The 24,134-nt window shown below is 40.9% G+C and overlaps 1 protein-coding gene across 1 annotated transcript in view; it reads right to left on the bottom strand.

Moving 5' to 3' along the window:
• Nucleotides 1–24,134, bottom strand: part of LOC126163155 (hepatocyte growth factor-regulated tyrosine kinase substrate) — a 108,471-nt gene that overhangs the window by 3,121 nt on the left and 81,216 nt on the right. The window contains exons 12-14 of the mRNA XM_049920089.1: nucleotides 17,487–17,671; nucleotides 2,765–2,897; nucleotides 2,436–2,615 (exon numbers count right to left, since the gene is read on the bottom strand). Of these exons, the coding sequence (XP_049776046.1) occupies nucleotides 2,436–2,615; nucleotides 2,765–2,897; nucleotides 17,487–17,671 (498 nt within the window). The remainder of the gene's footprint in view (nucleotides 1–2,435; nucleotides 2,616–2,764; nucleotides 2,898–17,486; nucleotides 17,672–24,134) is intronic.

Genomic DNA, 24,134 nt, shown 5'->3' with positions numbered 1-24,134 from the left:
CAATTGTAAAAAGACCAGATTTTTCTCAAACTGAGAATAAGGAATATAAAACAGGCCAAAGTAAACAGAGATCCACTTGTGTGGTGAGCTACACTAAATCAGTGGGTGCTGTTGATAACCTGGACATGATGTTAAATTCTGTACAGTGTATCCAAAAGACAATGAAGTTGTTAGACTGACTCGGGTGTGCTGAATGCAAAGACAGTTTTTGAATAAAAAAATAAACAGAACACATCACTGGTGACATTCCACTTGGAACTAATCTGCCACCTGCTGGATAAATTTAATGTACACACATGTGAAACTGAGATTCCATGGACAATAAAACAAGAAACTTCATTTTGACTGCAAAATAAAGAATGAACTATCCAGGATTCCTCAGAGGAACAGAGAAACAAGAGATTCTGCAGAGACATTGTGTAATATGTACTGCTAATTCACATTGAAAAATGACATGCAAATGATGCAAAAAGTATGATGTTGCTCTTTGCATGGTGCCACACTTTGAAAAATATCACACTCTAAGGAAATCTTAAGTGATTTCTGTAAGTGTGTATGTTTCAAGAAAAGGAAAGTAAAATTAATAAACACAAAAAAGAAAAGAAAATAGAGGTTTTTAACATAGCCAGCAGCAGTACAAAGCCTGCATCAAAAATGAGGATGGGAAAGCACAGAACTAAATTGAGCTGAATGTGACAAATGGAAAGAGAAATCAGTGGGCAGGAAGCAGATTGAATTTTTTATTGTGGAGGACAGAGCTTAGGCTTAAATTACAAATGCGCCATTAGGCTACCACAAAATGAGTTATACCAAAATTTTCCTTTTTTTAATTCTGTGTCAGGCAATACAGTGTATTTGTTTTAAAGTTCAATAGTTTTTATTTATTTATGACAAGAGTAAAGATTGTTTGAGTCCTGAGCATCTTCAGTATGAACTGCTCTCTTATAAAACAACATACCTTGAAACATGTTTGTTCGAGGTTAATGAAATTGTATTGGGTTGTAGGCGAGAATTTTTAGTAACAAATACAAAAGTTTCTATCATTTTTCTAATGTACCTTTTTCTTAGCTTAGGGTAAAACTACAACAGAAAGTGGAGTTTAGTTTTGTAGTTATCAGAAACTGCAACCACCTTACAGTGGCGATATTGATTTTATAAAGAGTATTTGTACATGCACTGGGAACAAAATATCAGCCGACAGTGGCCGCAGCCTGCAGCGGTTGTTGATTGAGTCAGCTGCCCTGCAGCCAGGTGGACAACACGTTCACCCCATCAGCCAAACAGGGTGTGCAGGACACTCAGCCCTCGCAGCCGGGAGGGGGTTAATATTTTTTGTGTCTGCCATCCTGGTACACACCAAAATTCCACAGCATAGCACTGTAGCATGCTGCTAGAGAAACCAAAACGAAATGTGACAGCCAGTTGTTGAAATGAAGTACTAAACAGTAGTTCACTTCTCCAGGGCTGAGAATGAATTACTACACAATACCTCACCTTATCAATGGGCTGTGCCATTTTGTTTTGGCTACTCTAGCAGCATGCGACAGTGCTGTGGCCTGGAGAATTCAATGTGTACCAGCATTATATAAGGGGCAATCAAATAAAACAGACAGGCAGGGAAAAGTATGTAAAGTGTTTATTATTTGAAAAGCAACTGCCATGACCATTAAAACATTCATCCCAATGTGGTCGATGCCTTAATGGAAAAATGTTTGTAGTTGCCTAAGGAACCACAATTGTACCCAGGTGTCCGCCTCTTCATCCAAAGCAGATCAGCTGCCACCAACATCTTTCTTAAGGGTTCCAAAAACATGGAAATCACACGGGGACAGATTGTAACTGTATGGAGGACATGTGAGGACTTCCCAGTGAAACTTCTGCAGCATAGTCGAAACTGTCATTCTGTTGCAGAAGAGGTGCACGTTGTGCCTGGTTATGTAGCCAGTGGCAAAAGTTTTCCATGAAGGCAGTGAGCAGTCTTGTCTCAGAGTGGGATAAATGTATTAGCAGTCATCACAGTTACTTTTGAAATAATAAGCAGTTTACTTACCTTTTCCCATAGGTTTCGTTTTTATTTTGCTGCCCCATATAGATATGTAAACAAACTAGAAATTAATAAATTAACTTTTTGTGAGGTGATAATAGTATTTTATGACTACCTCTATATGCAGGGACAGTGGGCCATTTCTTCTCATAATGTTCTCCCTTTCAAAGTGATTTATGCTGGCTTGTAACTACGGCACAAAATCTGGCCCTCGCAACAGTCACTACTGTTGTCATATTTACACCCTGCTACATCAAGAGTTCCTAAAGATTTACTGCAGAGATTGTAATCAAATGGAGCTAGGAGATTGAATGTAAAAAAAGACTTAAAGTCATTTCAGTTAAGCTCATTATAATGTAAAACAGTTCATCTAACCAATTGTAAAAATTACCTGGCAAAGTATAATGTGGATATTCTTGAAATGATTGTGGACCCTGAACTGGAGCACCTGTTGTTACTGGTGGTGGTGCACCAGTAAACATCTGCCCACCAGGTGGCATACTAGGCGGTCCATAATGTGTATGCACAGGAGAACTCTCAGGCCCCGATGGAGGATAGGTTTGGTGAGGACCTAAAATATCGAAGTCATCATTTGGAATTATAGTTTAGTTACAGTACTGAATGAAGAATATAATCAGAACTAATTAGAAAAATTGACATCTTAAGCACAAGAAGACGTATAGAAAATAGTAAGCTACAGAATAACTAGTAGGGCCATACCTGGTGCACCCACGTATGGTGGCATTCCATAGGGCAGTGATCCCCTCATGTACTGCTGCTTCTGTTGTTCTTGTCTCATTTGCATTTCTCGTTCTTGCTCTTGTATTCTCTGCAAAGCTAATTGTCGCTGGTACTGTAAAAGTGGGAGACCACATGGTGTCAGTGCACATTTACATGAAAATATTTCAGTATTTGAATTAGAACACACCGATCACAGTTGCTTAAGAAGGAAAGATCAGAAAGATGGAAGAAAGGCTTCACATTTTATTTCTTGGTGCAATTATGTCTCCAGATTCGTTAAACACATGCCTACAAGCATTATGAATTAAATGACAAAGTCACATCCATAGTAGTGTGTAATATAGCAACACGTGAAATCTGTGTTATCACTGTCGCAACTGTGGAAGGGGGAAGCGGGAGAAGGGGAAATCGCTAAAACGGCATCTCTGGATTTGTACCTGTGTCTCTGTGTTATGTAACTGCTTTCATCTACAAGTTCTGTGTAAACCTACAAGTTCTGTGTAAACAAAGCTGTACTTTATCTGACGTTAAATGATTTACTAATCGTTACCACACATTTTCAGATGCTGAAAACCTACAAAATGCTTGAGACAGGAACTTATGGAATCTTAAAGATGTCTAAACATTCAAGAGGACTTACACATTGATTACAAGCAACTGAATGGTGGAATTTCTTCAGACATATGACATATAATGTTTTACTTTTTTCTTTAATACAGTTTTGGTGTAATGTAAATAATTTAGGAGTAACAGAGACCAGCACCGAAAAGCAGAAGCGTTGAGTCATTGACAGGCGCACATACAAAAAAGAAAACTTGTAGCTTTCAGAATAATTCTATTTCAAGCTAGAGTGTGTGCATGCACTCATGCATGCCCTTCGTATCAAATATTTATATGCCAAGATGGATCAAAAACTCTGAATGTGGAAGCATTTGCAACCAGTTTTTCTGTGACACTTCTGAGCATGCGTATGGTGTGGTCTAGTGTGTCACCAACCTATAAATATTGAGTTCCCCATCCAACTGATGTGTACCAAAAGCAGACTAGCACCCAATAGGGTGGGGGGTGTTTACACTGCCATGACAAACTGCATGTAGGATTAATGGGATGAGACTTATACATTACTAATGCAAGGTTAGCACCACAGACATATGTAGCACAACTCTTTTGACTGATTGTGTGGTGACTCTAGGTCATGGAGTTTTTATTTATTTACAAGTCAAGTTCCAGACCAAATTTGAGGAGCATATCTCCAAGAGGTCATGGGACGTGTCAGTACATGAAATTAGAACATAAAAGTAATAGATAAAAACAAAATGTTTATGAACGCGATAGAAGTCAATCCCATAAGTTTAAGTACATGCAATCAACAATACAACAAGACTCAGCTTAATTTTTCAAGGAACTCCTCGACAGGAGGAGTGACCCATGAGGAAACTCTTCAGTTTTGATTTGAAAGCATTTGGATTAGTGCTAAGATTTTTGAATTTCAGTGGTAGCTTATTGAAACCTGATGTAGCAGTATACTGCACACCTTTCTGCACAAGAGTTAAGGAAGTCTGACCCAAATGCAGGTTTGATTTCTGCCGAGTATTAACTGAGTGAAAGCTGCTTATTTCTGAGTATGAGCTAATATTGTTAGCAAGAAATGACAGTAAGGAATACACACACACACACACACACACACACACACACACACAGGGTGAGTCACCTAACATTACCGCTGGATATATTTCGTAAACCACATCAAATACTGACGAATCGATTCCACAGACCGAACGTGAGGAGAGGGGCTAGTGTAATTGTATAATACAAACCATACAAAAATGCACGGAAGTATGTTTTTTAACACAAACCTACGTTTTTCTAAATGGAACCCCGTTAGTTTTGTTAGCACATCTGAACATATAAACAAATACATAATCATTGTTGCATTGTAATATGTTCATTACATCCGGAGATATTGTAACCTAAAGTTGAAGCTTGAGTACCACTCCTCCGCTGTTCGATCGTGTGTATCGGAGAGCACCAAATTACGTAGGGATCCAAAGGGAACGGTGATGGACCTTAGGTACAGAGGAGACTGGAACAGCACATTACGTCCACATGCTAACACCTTTTTATTGGTCTTTTTCACTGACGCACATGTACATTACCATGAGGGGTGAGGTACATGTACACACGTGGTTTCTGTTTTCAATTACGGAGTGGAATAGAGTGTGCCCTAACATGTCAGGCCAATAGACGTTCAATGTGGTGGCCAGCATTTGCTGCACACAATTGCAATCTCTGGCGTAATGAATGTCGTACAGGCCGCAGTACATCTGGTGTAATGTCGCCGCAGGCTGCCACAATACGTTGTTTCATATCCTCTGGGGTTGTAGGCACATCGCGGTACACATTCCCCTTTAACGTACCCCACAGAAAGAAGTCCAGAGATGTAAGATCAGGAGAACGGGCTGGCCAATTTATGCGTCCTCCAAGTCCTATGAAACGCCCGTCGAACATCCTGTCAAGGGTCAGCCTAGTGTTAATTGCGGAATGTGCAGGTGCACCATCATGCTGATACCACATACGTCGACGCGTTTCCAGTGGGACATTTTCGAGCAACGTTGGCAGATCATTCTGTAGAAACGCGATGTATGTTGCAGCTGTTTGGGCCCCTGCAATGAAGTGAGGACCAATGAGGTGGTCGCCAATGATTCCACACCATACATTTACAGTCCATGGTCGCTGTCGCTCTACCTGTCTGAGCCAGCGAGGATTGTCCACGGGCCAGTAATGCATGTTCCGTAGATTCACTGCCCCGCTTCATCGGTAAACAGGTAGAACTGCAACGCATTCTCTGTTAATGCCCATTGACAGAATTGCACTCGATGATTAAAGTCATCACCATGTAATTGCTGATGTAGCAACACATGAAACGGGTGAAAGCGGTGACGATGCAGTATGCGCATGACTACTTTGACTCAGTCCACCGGCTCTCGCAATGTCCCATGTACTCATGTGTGGGTTCATGGCAACAGCAGCTAACACACCAACTGCATCCACTTCTCCTGTGATGGGCCTGTTACGGACCCATTTGCGTGCTACGACCATACCTGTTGCATACAGTTGGTGGTAGATGTTTTGCAATGTGCAGCACGTTGGATGCTCTCTGTCCGGGTACCGTTCTGCATACACCCTGCAGGATTCAGCTGCATTTCGTCGACACTCGCCATAGATGAGTATCATCTCCGCCTTTTCAGAGTTCGAATACACCATGGTCAAAGTTCCTACAACACTACACTATCACAGACGTCTGGTAACACGGTGTACTACAGTTGGTCTGTGTGCGGAGATGAATGCAGAATAACAATAGCAGCAAGCACTACATGCGGACACTGCGACAGCTAGACCAAACCACAACAATGCACTACAGCCACACTCGTAAACACGGTCGTCATCGTAAACATGTCCCTGCAGATGCTGCTCGCTGACTGTGGCCCGTGTTTGTTATAACATGCAACTGAACGTCTGAGGTTTCAAGCGTCAACTTTAGGTTACAATATCTCTGGATGTAATTAACATTTTACAATGCAACAAACGACACTGATTACGTATTTGTTTATATGTTCAGATGTGCTAACAAAACTAACGTGGTCCCATTTAAAAAAATGTAGGTTTGTGTTAAAAAACATACTTCCGTGCATTTTTGTATGGTTTGTATTAAACAATTACACTAGCCCCTCTCCTCACGTTCGGTCTGTGGAATCGATTCGTTAGTATTTGATGTGGTTTACGAAATATATCCAGCGGTAACGTTAGGTGACTTACCCTGTATATTGAGAGGCCTTACACCACTTATTGCCCAACCTGCCCATTTCTGAGCCAAAAATGTTCTTTTAGAACGGGAAGAGTTACCCCAAAATATAATACCATATGACATAAGTGAATGAAAATAAGCAAAATAGACTAATTTTTGACAAGAACCTGAATGTGGGCTTTTGACGACAGTTTACTATCTATCTGAACACCTAGAAATTTGAACTGTTCAGTTTCACTAATCATATGCCCATTCTGTGAAATTAAAACATCATGTTTTGTTGAGTTGTGTGTTAGAAAAACTGAGTCTTACTGTGATTTAGCGTTAGCTTATTTTCTACAAAGCCTGCACTATTTGAAACCAAGCCAATGTTGCACACAACATCCTTTACTACCAAGCTAGTGTCATCAGCAAACATAAATATTTTAGAGTTACCTGTGATATTAGAGGGCATATCATTTGTATAAATAAGGAACAGGAGTGGCCCCAACACTGATCCCTGGGGCACCCCTCACTTGGCCGTACCCCACTCAGGCCCCACATGACAGCCATTCTCAACATTGTGAATAATGACCTTTAGCTGTCTGTTGCTAAAGTAAGAAGTGAACCACTTGTTGGCTACTCCCCGTATTCTGTAATGGTCCAACTTCTGGAGCGATATTTTGTGATCAACACAATCAAAGGCCTTAGTTAAATCAAAAAATATGCCTAGCATTTGAAACCTTTTGTTTAACCCATCCAGTACCTCACAGAGAAAAGAGAATATAGCTTTTTCAATTGTTAAACGACTTCTAAAGCTGAACTGTACATTTGATAGCAAATCGTGTTATATAAAATGATCAATTATCCTTACATAAACAGCCTTTTCCATAACTTTAGCTAACATTGATGGCATAGAAATAGGTCTAAAATTGCCTGCATTATCCCTTTCTCCCTTTTTATACTTCTGAATACTTTAATCATTCGGGGAAACTGACCATTCCTAAACGAAAAATTACAAATATGGATAACATGTGCAACACAGTCCTTAAATATTCTGCTTGACACACTATCATATCCATGAGAGTCCTTAGTCTTCAGTGATTCAATTACTGACTGACTCAATCTCCCCCTTGTCTGTACCACAGAGGAGTATTTAAGATGTCAATCTTGGAAAGGCATTTACCAAGAAAGTTAAACGATTCCCTGTAGAAACTAAATTTTTATTTAATTCACTAGCAATGTTCAGAAAATGATTGTTAAATACCGGACATATATCTGATTTATCAGTAACAGAAATATTTTTACTACGAACTGACTTTATATCGTCAATCTTGTGCTGCTGACCAGACACTCCCTTCACAACTGATCATATGGTTTTAATTTTATCCTGTGAATTAGCTATTCTATTTGCACACCACATACTCTTTGTCTTCCGAATAACATTTTTAAGCATCTTACAATACTGTTTGTAATGGGCTACTGTAGCTTGATTGTGACTACTTCTAACATTTTGATGTAATTCACACTTTGTTCTACATGATATCCTTATCCTACTAGTCAGCCGATATCCTTATCCTACTAGTCAGCCACCCGGGCTACCTATTACTGCTAGTACCCAATTTAGAACATTCTAATGGAAGCAACACTCTAAAGAGCATGAGAAATGTGTTAAGGAAAGCACTATATTTATCATCTATGTTATCAGCATTATAAACATCCTGCCACTCTTGTTCCTTGACAAGGTTTAAAAAAACTCTCTATTGCTGTTCGATTAACTTTCCCAAATAGTGTTTAATTACATGTGACATTTGTTTGAGTACAAAAGTTTATTAAATCATTATTTTGCCACTAAAAGCACGAAACACCTCTGAAAACTATTAAATTTAGTAATTGTATAACAGTGCACAAATAAGTTTGTCAGTACTTAGCTTTATAGCTGCTACAGCTGCAATTGCGCGTTGCAAAATGTAAACACACTACTGAGGCATGAGGTGAATGAACGAAGTAAGCACACTCACAAATAACAGACCACTCTAGCCAGTAACAAATTAAGAAAGACTGAGGTTAATGAAAATCCACTATAAGTTACTTTTACAGTAAATATTAACACAAATAAACTTTAAAATAAATAACTGAAGATTAAAACTTTATAAAATATTGATGAGCGATTTCAACAGCAGTCCAGCACAAGTCACGTCAAGCCAAAGACCAGTACTTCAAAAACTTTTGTATGCAAGTACTCAACCAGGTCACAGAAATTAACAAGTATACTTTGCCATCTCAGTGGAGGGACTGTCCACACAGAGACAAGCCTGCAGATCATCTGCCAAGAGGAAAAATGCATCAAACCTTACATGCAACACACATGTAGTGGCATTAGCTGCTTTGGTTTCCACACCAGCTCTGTCGGTGGCCAAATGAGGATCACAAGTATACTGCACCTCTTTCTTTGCTGGAAAATAAACACTCAAATGTGTATCTACTGGTCCTCTTTATGGAGATACTCTCATATGATACCGTGTCCTTACAATTTTTCCAGTAGTGACCTGCTACAATTAGTAGCTCAAGGGGGAGCTCATCACATCCTTCGGTAGGCTCAACCAGCTGTACGAGGGTGTGCTGACAAGTAGTGCCTCCTGATTTTTTTGTGCGAAAACTTACAACTTTTTAAATAAAATAAACTTTGACGTTCTACATCTTTATTCTTCATGTCTACATATTTCTCAACATACCTTGGCGAGGAATACATTTCTCCCAATGAGAGACCACTGTCACTGAGAACCATTTGTTGACAGAGCCACAATGTCATCTCTGCTTGCACTGCTTCATCACTATCAAACCGAAATTCTCCATGGTGATTTTAAGTTTTGGAACCCAATTCTGATGGTATTGTCAGCTGCTGTACACAGGCAACTCTGAGCTCTATCACACACTTTGAGGTTAGCACCACCATTTACTTTACTATTTGCATGCACAACCCAATGTCACACATTACTGATGTCAATATAATCATCACTGGACACATTTTTCATTCTTCTAAGGATCTCAACTGAAGGCACGTTTTCTGCGATTAGAAACTATTACAGCATGCTGTTTCTCAAACACCAACAAAGTTATGTTACACCCCGCCATGTTGCAAGTCACAATTTGGAGCCCTCTAGTGGCAGAGGGTTGCAACTTGCATCAGTGAAGTGGGAAAGTTGACAGACTAATACGCATGCATGCAATACCTCAACTGGTAGTATAAAAAAATTCAGAGGCATTACTTTTTAGCAGGCCCTCGCAATTTTCTTATGTATTGCTTTTTGAACTCTTGAGGTACTGACAGATGTCTTGAAAATGACTGAAAACTCTCTAATGTGGTAACTGTAAAGTGAGCATTGTTCCATGTGCTTCTCAACATCAGGCAGACCAGCTGACGCTAAGTCTGCTGCAGTGAATGAAGATTCAAAGGCATGCCAGTGGATGATTCGCAACAACTTCTAGCTTTATATTGTTGTCTAATGATCTGCTGATGAAGCTAGATTGGCTGCTACCATCTAAAACACAAGTTGTAAGTCTACTTACACCTGTAGGTCTGTTACTGAAACACCGGCTGTATGGAACTGAGTTAGTACTGAACAAACAGTATTCATATTGCCAACTGGATTTCGTTCAGCAGGAGTAGCCAATGAAGTAGGCAATTCTGAATTGCTGCAGACTGATTTGTGATTCTCTCTCTCTCTCTCTCTCTCTCAAAAGTGACATTCTGTCTACAGTCTTTTACTGAATGACCCTCATTGAGGAAAAAAAAAAAAAGTACCTATTGATGGATCTCAAAATTTTGAGGTGGTCATAAACACCCTTCAACTTCTCACACTCTTGCATCCAGTGACCACACTGTTCGCAAAACACACAGTAGGCTTCTACCTAAAATATGGATCTGTGTTCTGTATGTCATAACTCAGAAATTTGAGGGCCGCTCTGTACAGTGCAATGTTAGTTGGTCTGCAAGTTTCCCAACGATCTTTTGCACCGACAGGACTTTATCTATTAATTTAAGGATGTTCCCCTCTGAAAATTATTCCCTCTTTACATGGATTATCCAGTGACAACATATGCCTTCTGTGAAAGCATGAGGTATCTTTGGATCTAAGGCTTTATCTTAAGCCTAGTGCTTGCATAAATTAAATGTGCTTATTGCATTCAAAAATGTTTAGAGATTCTGGGGTACCAGATGTTACAGGTGTGACATCTTCCAGTTACTTAAGAAGCACCAGCATAATTCTATTTCTATCACCATAACACCCACATAAAATTTCCTTGGTTTGCTTATAATCAGCTGCAGTTACAGCAATGACTTGCAACAAATTCTTGGGTTCCCCCTCCAGATACCCTCAAAGACATACAGATTTATTGATAGTTAACAAGTTTGGGTATGTGTAGACAGAGGAACTGAATTGTTCCCAGAAGAGATTCCAATGCTCAATGTCATCAGAAAATATATCTGTTTGATTAGTGGCAGTCTAACACTGCAATTACATGAATGTGTATAATCATCAGAATGCATCCTAATCTGTCTGCTGTGCCACCTAAATGTCTGCCCTCAGCACTGTATTTTGCCTTCAAAATCACCTACTTCAAAGAGTTTTTAAAGTCTTCGCATGCTATGATGTCAGCTTCATATTCCGGGTCAACAAGCAAGTCTTGGATTGCATCATCAATGATCACTAACTAGCTATAGTTTCCTGCAACAGACTGCTAATGTAAAATGAACAAATTTATTTGACTTCCTAAGCATGTAACACTGAACATTGTGTTCCTCACTTGCATTTCAAATTAAACACACAATCGGTTCTTTCAAAACCATTTCTCACATTTAAATTTAATTGTAGCATCGCTAACAGATGGCAACAATTAAAACTAAATATGAGCAATGATACTGAAAGGTATTCTATGAGGAAGTGGAAGGTACAGCTGCTTGAGCTAGACTTCATAAAATCCTCACTAGAATACCAACTAATTGGAGAGGTACACTAAAGGAAGGAAGCTGGTGGGTGTACAAGGAAAGCTAGTGAGACACTGGATGTGTTCTTCATAACTCACTTTCCTCAATACACTGTGGCACATAACACAGACCAAGAGTCAGTCCCCTGAGAGAGACTGGATTATAGTTAATAAACATGGAAAAACCGGAAATCTGTCAGAGAATGTGTTGATTTCAAAAGAATCTAGAGGATAGTGGAGTTTCAACCATTCAAGTCATCAGCCTCAAATGGAATCTTTCCAGCTCTACTGCAACATGCAAGAGGAGGTATTAATTACATTTCTGCGTAGACTGTTTAGGTCAGCCTAGCAGCAGGAATAACTGCTAATGCTTGGAGGACAGTGAGCATTGCCTTCATTCTGGAGCCAGCAAGAACTGATCATACAAAGGCAAAGGATGTGAAACCGATCAGTCTATCTTCCTTTCTTCTAAATGCATTATAAAAACTAGTTAATGTGTGTGTTAGAGAAAAGAGCTTAACTGAAGTTCCTCTACATGTAAACCAATGCACAGACCAACTACGCAAATATGTGAAACAGCACTTCACTAACTTGTTGGGAAGGTAAAAAAAAAAGCTCTACACTTTCAGGAAATTGCTCTCGGTATCTTCCTGGGTATTGAGCAGGTTATTAAGATACAACATTCGAATCCATGGTCATATCTGCAGAAGAGCATGGTGCTGAAACTGCCATATGCATGTAGATTAAGTCCATGCTAAACGGAAGAAAGGTAGAAGCCACCACGATGAACGAGAAAGTGATGATCAACACCACAAGGGGGTGTCTGCGAGGAGTGGTTTTGTCCGCACTACTGCAGAATCTTGTGGTGAATGAATTCATTGTAGACTTGAATACTAGAGGCTACTTTTTACCAAGGATATCCAGATGGTTTAGTCATAGTAACACTTGGAAAATTTTGTAACTGTTACAATAATGGCACAATGTTCACTGAACATTGTGCAAAACTGTTGCACAAAATAATATCTAAGGGTCAGTCCCAAGAAAACTGTTGTACCATTCATGAGGAAGCATATCCAGTACACATACTGAAATCTCAAGCTTCTCAAGAAAACTCTGCCGGTAGACGGGGTAGTAAATTGTCTAGGTGTAATCCTGGACACAAAACTGTCATGGACCTCTTACATAAAGAATGTATGTTTCAAAGAGAGCTCTTTTGAGCACTAAAACAGCCTGTGGTAAAAACTGGGGTCTAAACTCCAGGACTACGTACTGGATATACACCGCTTATTACCTAAAACAACAATATGGCAGAATAAAGTAGAACAGATAGTGGCTGCTAAGAGGGTTCGCAATATGCAGAGATTGACCTGCTTAGGCATAACTTGCAGAATTAGCAACACACTTATGGCTGTGGTGGAGACTGCGGGACATGCCGCCATTACATCTATGGGTTACATTGGAGGCAGTAACAGCAATATACAGATTAAAAACAGGAAATATCTGAATACCTTTTGTTGTTGTTGTTGTTGTTGTTGTTGTTGTCGTCGTCTTCAGTCCTGAGACTGGTTTGATGCAGCTCTCCATGCTACCCTTTCCTGTGCAAGCTTCTTCATCTCCCAGTACTTACTGCAACCCACATCCTTCTGAATCTGCTTAGTGTATTCATCTCTTGGTCTCCCTCTACGATTTTTACCCTCCACGCTGCCCTCCAATGCTAAATTTGTGATCCCTTGATGCCTCAGAACATGTCCTACTAACCGGTCCCTTCTTTTTGTCAAGTTGTGCCATATACTCCTCTTCTCCCCAATTCTATTCAATACTTCATCATTAGTTATGTGATCTACCCATCTAATCTTCAGCATTCTTCTGTAGCACCACATTTCGAAAGCTTCTATTCTCTTCTTGTCCAAACTATTTATCGTCCATGTTTCACTTCCATACATGGCTACACTCCATACAAATACTTTCAGAAACGACTTCCTGACACTTATATCTATACTCGATGTTAACAAATTTCTCTTCTCCAGAAACACTTTCCTTGCCATTGCCAGTCTACATTTTATATCCTCTCTACTTCGACCATCATCAGTTATTTTGCTCCCCAAATAGCAAAACTCCCTTACTACTTTAAGAGTCTCATTTCCTAATCTAATTCCCTCAGCATCACCCGACTTAATTTGACTACATTCCATTATCCTCGTTTTGCTTCTGTTGATGTTCATCTTATATCCTCCTTTCAAGACACTGTCCATTCCGTTCAACTGCTCTTCGAAGTCCTTTGCTGTCTCTGATAGAATTACAATGTCATCGGCAAACCTCAAAGTTTTTATTTCTTCTCCATGGATTTTAATACCTACTCTGAATTTTTCTTTTGTTTCCTTTACTGCTTGCTCAATATACAGATTGAATACCATCGGGGAGAGGCTACAACCCTGTCTCATTCCCTTCCCAACCACGGCTTTCCTTTCGTGTCCCTCGACTCTTATAACTGCCATCTGGTTTCTGTACAAATTGTAAATAGCCTTTCGCTCCCTGTATTTTACCCCTGCCAGCTTTAGAATTTGAAAGAGAGTATTCCAGTCAACATTGTCAAAAGCTTTCTCTAAGTCTACAAATGCTAGAAACATAAGTTTGCCTTTCCTTAATCTTTCTTCTACGATAAGTCTTAAGGTCAGTACTGCCTCACGTGTTCCAATATATCTTCCCCGAGGTCGGCTTCTACTAGTTTTTCAATTCGTCTAAAAAGAATTCGCGTTAGTATTTTGCAGCTGTGGGTTATTAAACTGATAGTTCGGTAATTTTCACATCTGTCAACACCTGCTTTCTTTGGGATTCAAAAATGTTCAAATGTGTGTGAAATCGTATGGGACTTAACTGCTAAGGTCATCAGTCCCTAAGCTTACACACTACTTAACCTAAATTATCCTAAGGACAAACACACACACCCATACCCGAGGGAGGACTCGAACCTCCGCTGGGACCAGCCGCACAGTCAATGACTGCAGCGCCTCAGACCGCTCGGCTAATCCTGCGCGGCTTTCTTTGGGATTGGAATTATTATATTCTTTTTGAAGTCTGAGGGTATTTCGCCTGTTTCATACATCTTGCTCAGCAGATGGTAGAGTTTTGTCAGGACTGGCTCTCCCAAGGCCGTCAGTAGTTCCAATGGAATGTTGTCTACTCCGAGGGCCTTGTTTCGACTTAGGTCTTTCAGTGCTCTGTCAAACTCTTCACGCAGTATCGTATCTCCCATTCATCTTCATCTACATCCTCTTCCATTTCCATAATATTGTCCTCAAGTGCATCACCCTTGTATAGACCCTCTATATACTCCACTCCTTCTACCACCTTTCTGCTTTCCCTTCTTTGCTTAGAACTGGGTTTCCATCTGAGCTCTTGATGTTTATACAAGTGGTTCTCTTATCTCCAAAGGTCTCTTTAATTTTTCTGTAGGCAGTATCTATCTTACCCCTAGTGAGATAAGCCTCTACATCCTTACATTTGTCCTCTAGCCATCCCTGCTTAGCAATTTTGCACTTCCTGCAGATCTCATTTTTGAGTCGTCTGTATTCCTTTTTGCCTGCTTCATTTACTGCATTTTTATATTTTCTCCTTTCGTCAATTAAGTTCAATATTTCTTCTGTTACCCAAAGAGTTCTACTAGCCCTTGTCTTTTTACCTACGAGATCCTCTGCTGCTTTCACTACTTCATCCCTCAGAGCTACCCATTCTTCTTCTACTGTACTTCTTTCCCCCATTCCTGTCAATTGTTCCATTATGCTCTCTCTGAAACTCTGTACAACCTCTGGTTCTTTCAGTTTATCCAGGTCCCATCTAATTAAATTCCCACCTTTTTGCAATTTCTTCAGTTTTAACCTACAGTTCATAATCAATAGATTGCGGTCAGAGTTCACATCTGCCCCTGGAAATGTCTTACAATTTAAAACCTGGTTCCTAAATCTCTGTCTTACCATTATATAATCTATCTGATACCTTCTAGTATCTCCAGGATTCTTCCATGTATACAACCTTCTTTCATGATTCTTGAATCAAGTGTTAGCTATGACCAAGTGCTGGCTATGACTGAATACCTTTAGGACATCCAAAATCCCACAGCAACATTGGGAATGTAGTAAATATAAGAATGGTTGGGAAAAACGCTGGCCGTTCGTACAATAACTTTCGGCTGCTTCAATAAAACTTTCAACGTAACAACTGGAAGTAGGGAGCGGCGGAATAATGAACCCCAAGACACCATGTGGGAGACAGTATGGTTTACTGACAGATTGTAAACAGACAAATGTGCTGGAGTTGGGGTATACGAGGTACAACCTAGTCTAGAGTGTGCAATCTCTCTAAGGAAGCTGGCAATGGTATGCTAGGAAAAATACCCGCTGTCAGGGTATGCATGGAGCAGAATTTGTGTAGGTGCTATGAAGGTCGTAGCATCTGCATTTATTCAAACAGCTCTGAAATCTCCATTAGCCTCTGCAATGAAATCAAGGACCATTGGAGACTGCTATGAAACCATTGTGTGAGTGGGGCAAAGCAACATGGTAAACCTGGTGTGGGTACCTAGTCATTTGGGAATTAATGGCAAGGAACATGCTGAGAGGCTGGCCTGAACAGGTGTGACGACTCCAATTTTTGGACCAGAACCTGTCCTAATGATCACTAACGTGATAGACAAATCAGAACTAAGTAGATGGATGGGGAGGCAGCATGCAGATACTGGACTACGATCCAAAAACAAAATCCATGGCATGCTATTGATGCGGAAGCTGTGTTTCACAAGAATTTCCATAATCCTGGGCTTGGACATGACACAGATTAACTCATGATAGGGCTTATGACTGGTCATGGGAACTTTAACTTATGGATGTAGAGGAACAATCCCGGTGTAGACTATGTGGTAAAGAGAATGAAACCACATATCACCTAATCGTCCAATGCAAAGCATTGGAGGACAAAAGATGGAATATTCAAGCCATTAAGTCCTGAACAAAGCATGTCTATTAAAGAACTACTAAAGGGTCTCCTATTACTTCTTACGGGTACTGGTTGGTTTTTCTATAATCACGGGGAGCAAAACCACACAATAAACTTAGTGCAGGCTACAGTGGGATAAGATCACAGTTGGTTTCATCCAACTGCACTAATCAAATCACATGAACAGATGTCAACAATTGACAAATCTTAATATTAAACATCCTTACCAGAGGTTAAGTTTGTGCTAGTTATGTAATTTAACAATTACTCTTCTACCTCTTACTCAAATATTGCTCCAAGAGCTATCATACTTACAATAAGCTGATACATTACAATAATAACTGGAAGTAAGACTAAAGTAGCAATGCTTAAACAACTTAGCTGAGAGCAAGCACTGTATGTTGCAAAAGAAGAAATTCTGCATTTTGTTCCTTGAAATTTCTGTAAAGTCCTCTTTAATTATCATTCACATCCCAGAGCTTCAGAACGTTCCTATCCTTTATGCATTTCCTAGGTTTTGGCATGATAAAATGTATGGGAATGAGGATCCACGTCAGTGTCGATGTCCCCATGAAAAGAGGATTTCTTCTATGTCACACGTTGAAAAAGCCAAGAGAGCAGAAGCTGAAAGACAGCAGAATGGGGTCTCACACAGCCATCCTTGCAACTGCTGATGGAAGACACCTCAACAGGCCTGTCTAGCTTGTGAGCTGAATGCAGATCAGTGTGGGAAGCATGGAAGGGATCTCTAAACAGCATCTCTACATTTGTATTTTTATTCTGCATTATGTAACTTCCACGATCTGTAAGTCCTATGAAAATAATAAAGTTAACAACAACCACCACCACCACCACCACCACCACCACCACCACCACTAATGACCCTATACTTCCATAATGTTGTTGCTTGATTCAAATATAATTTAGTATAACACAAACCTGCAAATATTCTTGTTTCTTCTTGCGCATTATTTCAAGTTTGTGAGCCATCTGGAGTTGTCTAATACGCTCTGCTTCTTCTGCTTGCCTTCTCAGCTTCTCTCTGTGTTCTTCCCGCAATGCATCTAGAGCGGCTCTTGCATCTTTCACTTGTGCTAGCTTGTCCTGAAGTCCTTCGTAATACACTGACAGGAAAAACAGATGCTTAGTGAAAGAAATTTTGACTAACACATTGAGAAAAAATAGCAATTATGATTTATCTGGCTCATAATACCCTGATAAGGCTATAGCCCGGTTCATATTATCAAAGTATGGAACATTTCATGTAAAAACGACTAACATCATGTGCCAAAAGTTATCATAGTTTGTTACTTAGTTAGTGGGACATATTCTTAATGAATGTCACAATGTGAAATGTATCAACTGAACAAAAGATTACAGAGACAATAAAAAGATACTTGTATGGCTATATGCTGACAATTTACAGATCTATTATTTACTGCTTATTTTAGTTCAACAACTCATCTAATGCACAGAAAGTGTGTTACCACAGAGAAAAAAACTTTAATCTGCACTTGAAATCGTTTCTGCCATGTTGTAGACATTTTATTTCATGAGATAAATTGTCAGAGTTTCATAACTATCAATTTCACCCCTATCTGTACCAAAGTCAGGTTCACTATTGGGGACAAGAATGTACCCAGGCCTGAACCGAGGGGGTTAATCATTCAGTTCCATGGTCAATGATGAAATAGTTCCGAGATTTCATGACACTTCTGTGAGCATCTGCTGTTGCTCTGTTTTCATGACATGTTCTGGTTGTTTCAGCCATCTGCTCATATAGCTGATAGCTCAGTTTAGTTACAGCAGGTAAGTTCTGGTAGAATGTAAATATTTTAGGAGTGAAGGAAGTCACTCACCAAAAATCAAAAGTGTTGAGTCGTCGGCAAGTACGCACAAAAAAGAAAGAAAACTTGCTAGCATTCAGAATAAAACCTTTATCAAGCTAGAGGACAAATAACACATGCAAAACACGTGCACATATACACACATGCGTGTAAAATAGTTCCCAGACTGGCCCAACATGTAATGATGGTAGAAGAAACCAATTGCGCCGCCAGAAATTCATAAAACGGTTTTGTTGGTGGAAAAACAAAAGCCTCTGTCGATGTTCCACGAGTAAATATGATCGAGACAATGCTGAGGACACCGCTAAATGAGACAAGTCTGTGGAGAACTGCAATGGATGGCAAAATTGTCAACAAAAAGGGACCCAGAGATGCCCAGCGGGACACAGGCCATTATAGGGTTACTTGCGAAAGCAAAGAGGATGATGCTCCGGACAGAACCCTGAGGCACATCGTTTTCCTAGATAAAGGCGCCCGACAAGGCACAACCCACTTGTACCTTGAAAACTCGGTCTTTTAAAAATTCCTGAAGGAAATGGAGCAGGCAGCCACAGAAGCTCCACATATAGAGAATACGGAGGCTACCAGTCCTCCAGCAGAAGTCACAGGCTTTCTCCAAATCGAAAAACATGACCACAGTCTGGGATTTCTACAGAAAACCATTCATGCCATGGGTGGACAAAGTGACGAGATGTCAACTGCAGAACGCCGTGCTCTAAATCCACAATGTGCAGTGGTTAGTAAATGGCAAGACTCGGGCAACAATACCTGTCGGGCACGAATCCTATGTTCCATCACCCTGCAAACACAGCTGGTGAGAGAAATGGGGCAGTAGCTAGAAGGAAGGTGTTTGTCCTAACTGGGCTTAGGTATGGCTATGACAGTGGCTTCACGCCAGCTTTTGGGAAACATGCCCTCTGCCCAGATGCGGTTGTACAAATGAAACAGAAAGTGATTTCCCACAAGAGAAATGTGCTGCAACATCTGAATGTGAACAGCATCTGGCCATGGGTCAGAGGATCGAGATTAAGTGAGAACTTGATCTTAGCTCTCTCGTAATAAAGGCAACATTGTAGCACACACGATTCTGAGAAGAGAAGGGTATCGCCCAAGCCTCCTCCATTCATTTCCAATGGAGGAAGGAAGGGCGACAGTGGGAGGAGCTCGAAATCTCCGCAAAATGGCGCCCAAAGGTGTTGGAGATAGAAGTAGGTTCCACGATGGTATCATCTGCTACTGTCAGACCAGAAATTGCGGAATGGATTTCAGTCCCAGAGAGCCGTCAGAAGTTGGTCCACACAATGGAAGAGAGAGTGGAACTGTTAGAAAGAACTAGTAAATGAAATCCAACTAGTTTTTTTGCTATCCCGAAGAATGCAACGACACTGTGCACCCATCTGCTTACAATAAATGCAGTTTGCAATCATCGGCTGATGGTTAAAAATGCTGAGAGCATGTCTCCGCATGAAAATTGCGTCGCGGCATGCCTCAGTTCACCAAGGGACCAGGACACGGTGTGTTAAAGAGGATGTGCGACAAAATGGAACGTTCTGCAGCAGTAAGGTTAATGTTTGTAAGATATTCCACTTGGTCATCACAACTGGGGAAATCTTGTTCGTCAAAGGTCACCAGGGAGGAGTAAAGCCTCCAGTTGGCCTTAGTAAGCTGCCATTTGGGTGTGCACGCAGGTAGGGGTAGGAGACAGCAAACAGGTAGCACACGGGAAATAGTCACTCGAGTATGTGTCAGAGAGAACAGACCATTGGAGACGATGGGCAAGTTGGGCAGTGTGCAAGGATAGGTCGAAATGGGAATAGATGTGTGTGGAGTCTGAAAGGAACGTGGGTGCTCCCATGCTAAGGCAGATGAGGTTAAGCTGACTGAGGTAAGCCAGGAGGCCATCTCTCCGACGGGTTCTGGGAGAACCCCAAAGGGGATGGTGCGCATTACAGTCACTGAGCAGCAAAAAGGGGTAAGGGAGCTGCCCAGTAAGCTGGAGGAAGTCTGCCCTGGAATGTAAACAGTACAAAGGGAAAAGGTCAAGCGAGGAAGGAAAAGGTGAACTGCAACAGCTTGAAGCCAAGTAGTCAGGGAGATAGGTTGACTATGATCATCATACCGCATGAGCAGCATGACTACCCCATGAGATGGAATGCCAACCTTGAGGGGAAGGTCAATAGACAGGGAAAAAAATGCAAAAGCTCAAAGTGGTCGTTAGGACGCAATTTTGTTTCCTGAAGGCAGAGAACAAGAGGACAATGTGATTCTAAAAGCAGCCATAAATCCTCTTTGTTGGATTGAAGGCCACAAACATTCCTTTGGAGGAGAGTCATGATGGGGAAAAAATGAAGGGATGTCACCTTGGCAGCTGCCGAGAGCCAGCCTACGAATACTCACTGCCACAGGCCACAGAGACAGGAGGGTCCTGCTCCATGAGGTCTACAGAAGTGTTGGCTTTCTTCTGTTTTCCAACGCAGAAGAATGGTTGGTGGTGTGCACTGGCAATACAGACCAGCTGGGTGAGGGTGGCGACACTGTCAAAGAGTATCTTCGAGTCGGCGAAGGAGAAGACCATTTGCCTTTGTCAGACTTTTTTGAACCTTTCCGGTTAGCCGAGGAAGACTCAGGTATTGGTTGGCTGAAGGGATGTAGGAAGTCTTCACGGGAGTATTTCTTCTGTCCTTTCTGGCCTGCCGGTTGTGAAACTGGTGACTTCACCCCCTGAGACGGGAGTCTGATAGCTTGTTGCACAGCTGGATGAAGAGATGGCGATGGTACCGTGACATTGGGTGATTTTATAACCTCAGAGCTGAATCTGAGGTTGCACGTCTGTGTGGCCATGTCCTTCATGGAGTGAGTTGTAGCAACAACAGTACTGTAAGTGCCAGACAGTAGAACACAGGGTTTGCAACTAGCCAATAACTTGCGAGCGACCGGGTATACCCAGATCTCCTGGACAGACCGCTCATTGAGATACACGTGACAATCTCGAGGGGTGGCGGCATGGTCGCCATGGCAGTTGATACAGTGGGGAGAAGGAGAACAATCGCCCTCATGCATATCTCAACCACAGGTTATACATTTGGTTGAGTGTCAACAAGACATTCGAGTGGGGCTGAAAAAATGACACTGGTAGCAAACGCCGAAGCAGAGGAAGAATAGGAGAAGGGAAGATGTAAGAAAAAGGAACAAAAAACAGTGGTGAGACTGTTCTTATGTCAGCTACAGACAATGTGGAACATTCCCAAAAATGCCCTAGACGTGTTCCGCACGGGAGGGGCCCCGTGGTAGCCACGCACGAATCCACCAAAGAGCGGTGAGCCCCCTGGGGGGGAGGGGCAATATTTAGTGAGAGACATATGCATTTCTGGTAATGATGTTTTATTCTTGATTGTGAGAATGAGATGACAACGAACAGTGCTATCCTCCCTTGGATCTGTCTCCATGCAGGTCATAATGTTTAAGGCAAGGGTGTCTTATGGTTCAAAATAAATGTCTTGTAAACATTTAAAAATTTGTTTACCCTCAGTCAATAACTTTATTTCCATCAAATGACTTAAGAACCTGTTCACAATACATAATAATAATTCTGCCACTGATTGGAGATTGTTCTCCATTTTTCTACATTTATATTGGGTGAAAGGTTTTAAGTTGGAGGCTGAGATGTGTGGAGACACATATGTCAAGTTCCATAATGAAGTCACGTGGATCATTGCCATCATCTGCCTGATGGTGTTACAGCTGCCTTCTCTGGCAGTGATGTTATCTTTCTTGGTATCTTCTGTTTACTACTGTGCGAATTTGGCTTAGGAAGGAAGAGTGGTTTTTTTCTCTCTGTGTATCAGACTATATTTGACAATACTTTCTATAAAATGTTAGCCATTTGTTCAAATGTTGGTTTGGAAGGAGCTGTATATTACTGTCCTGTGTATTGGTGCAAATTCTCTCACAAGTAAAGCTGTTTATTGGACCATCTATTACCTCTGTTTGCAGAGAGATGCTTAGTTTTGTTAATGTTTTCAGTAAAGCTAATACAAATGACACCACAAAAGCAGGCTGCTGCAGACCCTTATATACTTCTTGGGTCTGGCATATGGAATTTGCTTTGTTATTTTCATTTCTTGGATCTTGTACTGTTCGATGTATGCAAAACAATTACTATCCTAAATAGAGTGAGCATCTGCGCAATTTGTGCGCATTTCTGGAGAGCAACAAGAGCCAGTTTTATAGCTTATTCCCCACATGATCTGTAAGTTGCCTTACTGTTACTGGTATTTTATTGTGGCCATATTTGACATCTGAAATATCATGCTGGAATTTGAACATAAGGTTTTAGTTTTGGAGGGATAAATTCACCTTTGACGTATTCAGAAAGTAGTTGTGAAACTGATGTTAAGGCAGTAGTTTTTGTAATTCACCAATGTTTTGTTGTTACATTCTTTACTTCTGTGCCTCCTTTCACTCCTCATTGCTTCTGTGATTCTGCTGTATCTATAACCAATACATCTCTTCAGCTTAAAGTGCTTGCTGTATGTAAGAGTGTTGTGTTTTTGTTCTCTTATGGGATACTGACTTAGATCCTTGTCTTGCAAAAGTGCAGTCTTCTGACAATGCGTAGCTGTTTGTATCAGTAAGGTGTCATTTCACAACCTAGTGATAGATTTCAAACTCCCCACAGTATTTTTCACATCTTTATGGATATTGATGGGCACACATTTCAAATGGATTCTCTCTCTTTTGTACAGTACACATATTTAATCATTCCTTTATCTTGTTGTACTTGTGTAACTTTGTTGTAACAACACTTTTCTTTTGTTGGAGGACTAGCTTTCCAAGTGCGTTTTTAAAATGGTTCCACAATATGCTACAGAAATAAATACCCATACAGCCAGAAGACTTCTTGCATGAGTAGGGGAGGGGACCAAACAGCGAGGTCATCGGTCCAATCAGATGAGGGAAGGATGGAGAAGGAAACTGGCCATGCCCTTTCAAAGGGCATTTGCCTGAAGTGATTTAGGGAAAGCATGGAAAATCTAAATCAGAATGGCCAGACGCAGGTTTGAACCAACGTCCTCACAAATGCGAATCCAGTGTGCTAACCACTGTGCCACCCCGTTTGGTCTTTTGCATGAGTAAGGTACATGCTCCTGGGGTGCTCAAGTGGCTTAGATTGGATTGGATTGATTTGGGGGAAGAGACCAAACAGCGAGGTCGTCGGTCTCATCGGATTAGGGAAGGATGGGGAAGGAAGTCGGCCGTGCACTTTCAGAGGAACTATCCTAGCATTTGCCTGGAGCGATTTAGGGAAATCGTGGAAAACCTAAATCAGGATGGCCGGACGTGGGATTGAACTGTCGTCCTTGCCTGCTAACAACAGTTTAATCTCAATAGACATATACCTTATTGAAGCACAGCTTACATCAATATGGAAAAACCTTTAATATTTATTTATGTCCTGTCCCTGAGATTTTGGTGGTTAAGCAAAGATGTCCTCTGTCCCAGACACAAAGTTCTGCTGTCATGTCTCATGGTTGTCATTGAAGCATACCTGAGCTAACAATTACTACTAGATTGGCACCACTGATTAGCCCCAATCTCAGTGTCTCTTGATTCACCAAGCCCATATCTAGTCATTTCTAACTCAACAGGGATTCAGTTTATGCAAAGTTTGCAATATTAAGTAAAGAATAATTACAAGGACACTAATGGACAGTTTAACAAACTGTATCTGTTATTGCAA

Source organism: Schistocerca cancellata, chromosome 2 (assembly GCF_023864275.1).
Source record: "Schistocerca cancellata isolate TAMUIC-IGC-003103 chromosome 2, iqSchCanc2.1, whole genome shotgun sequence".
Classification (NCBI taxonomy): Eukaryota; Metazoa; Arthropoda; class Insecta; order Orthoptera; family Acrididae; genus Schistocerca; species Schistocerca cancellata.
Note: the sequence above shows the minus strand (reverse complement) of the source record. Positions and strands in the feature narration are given on the sequence as shown.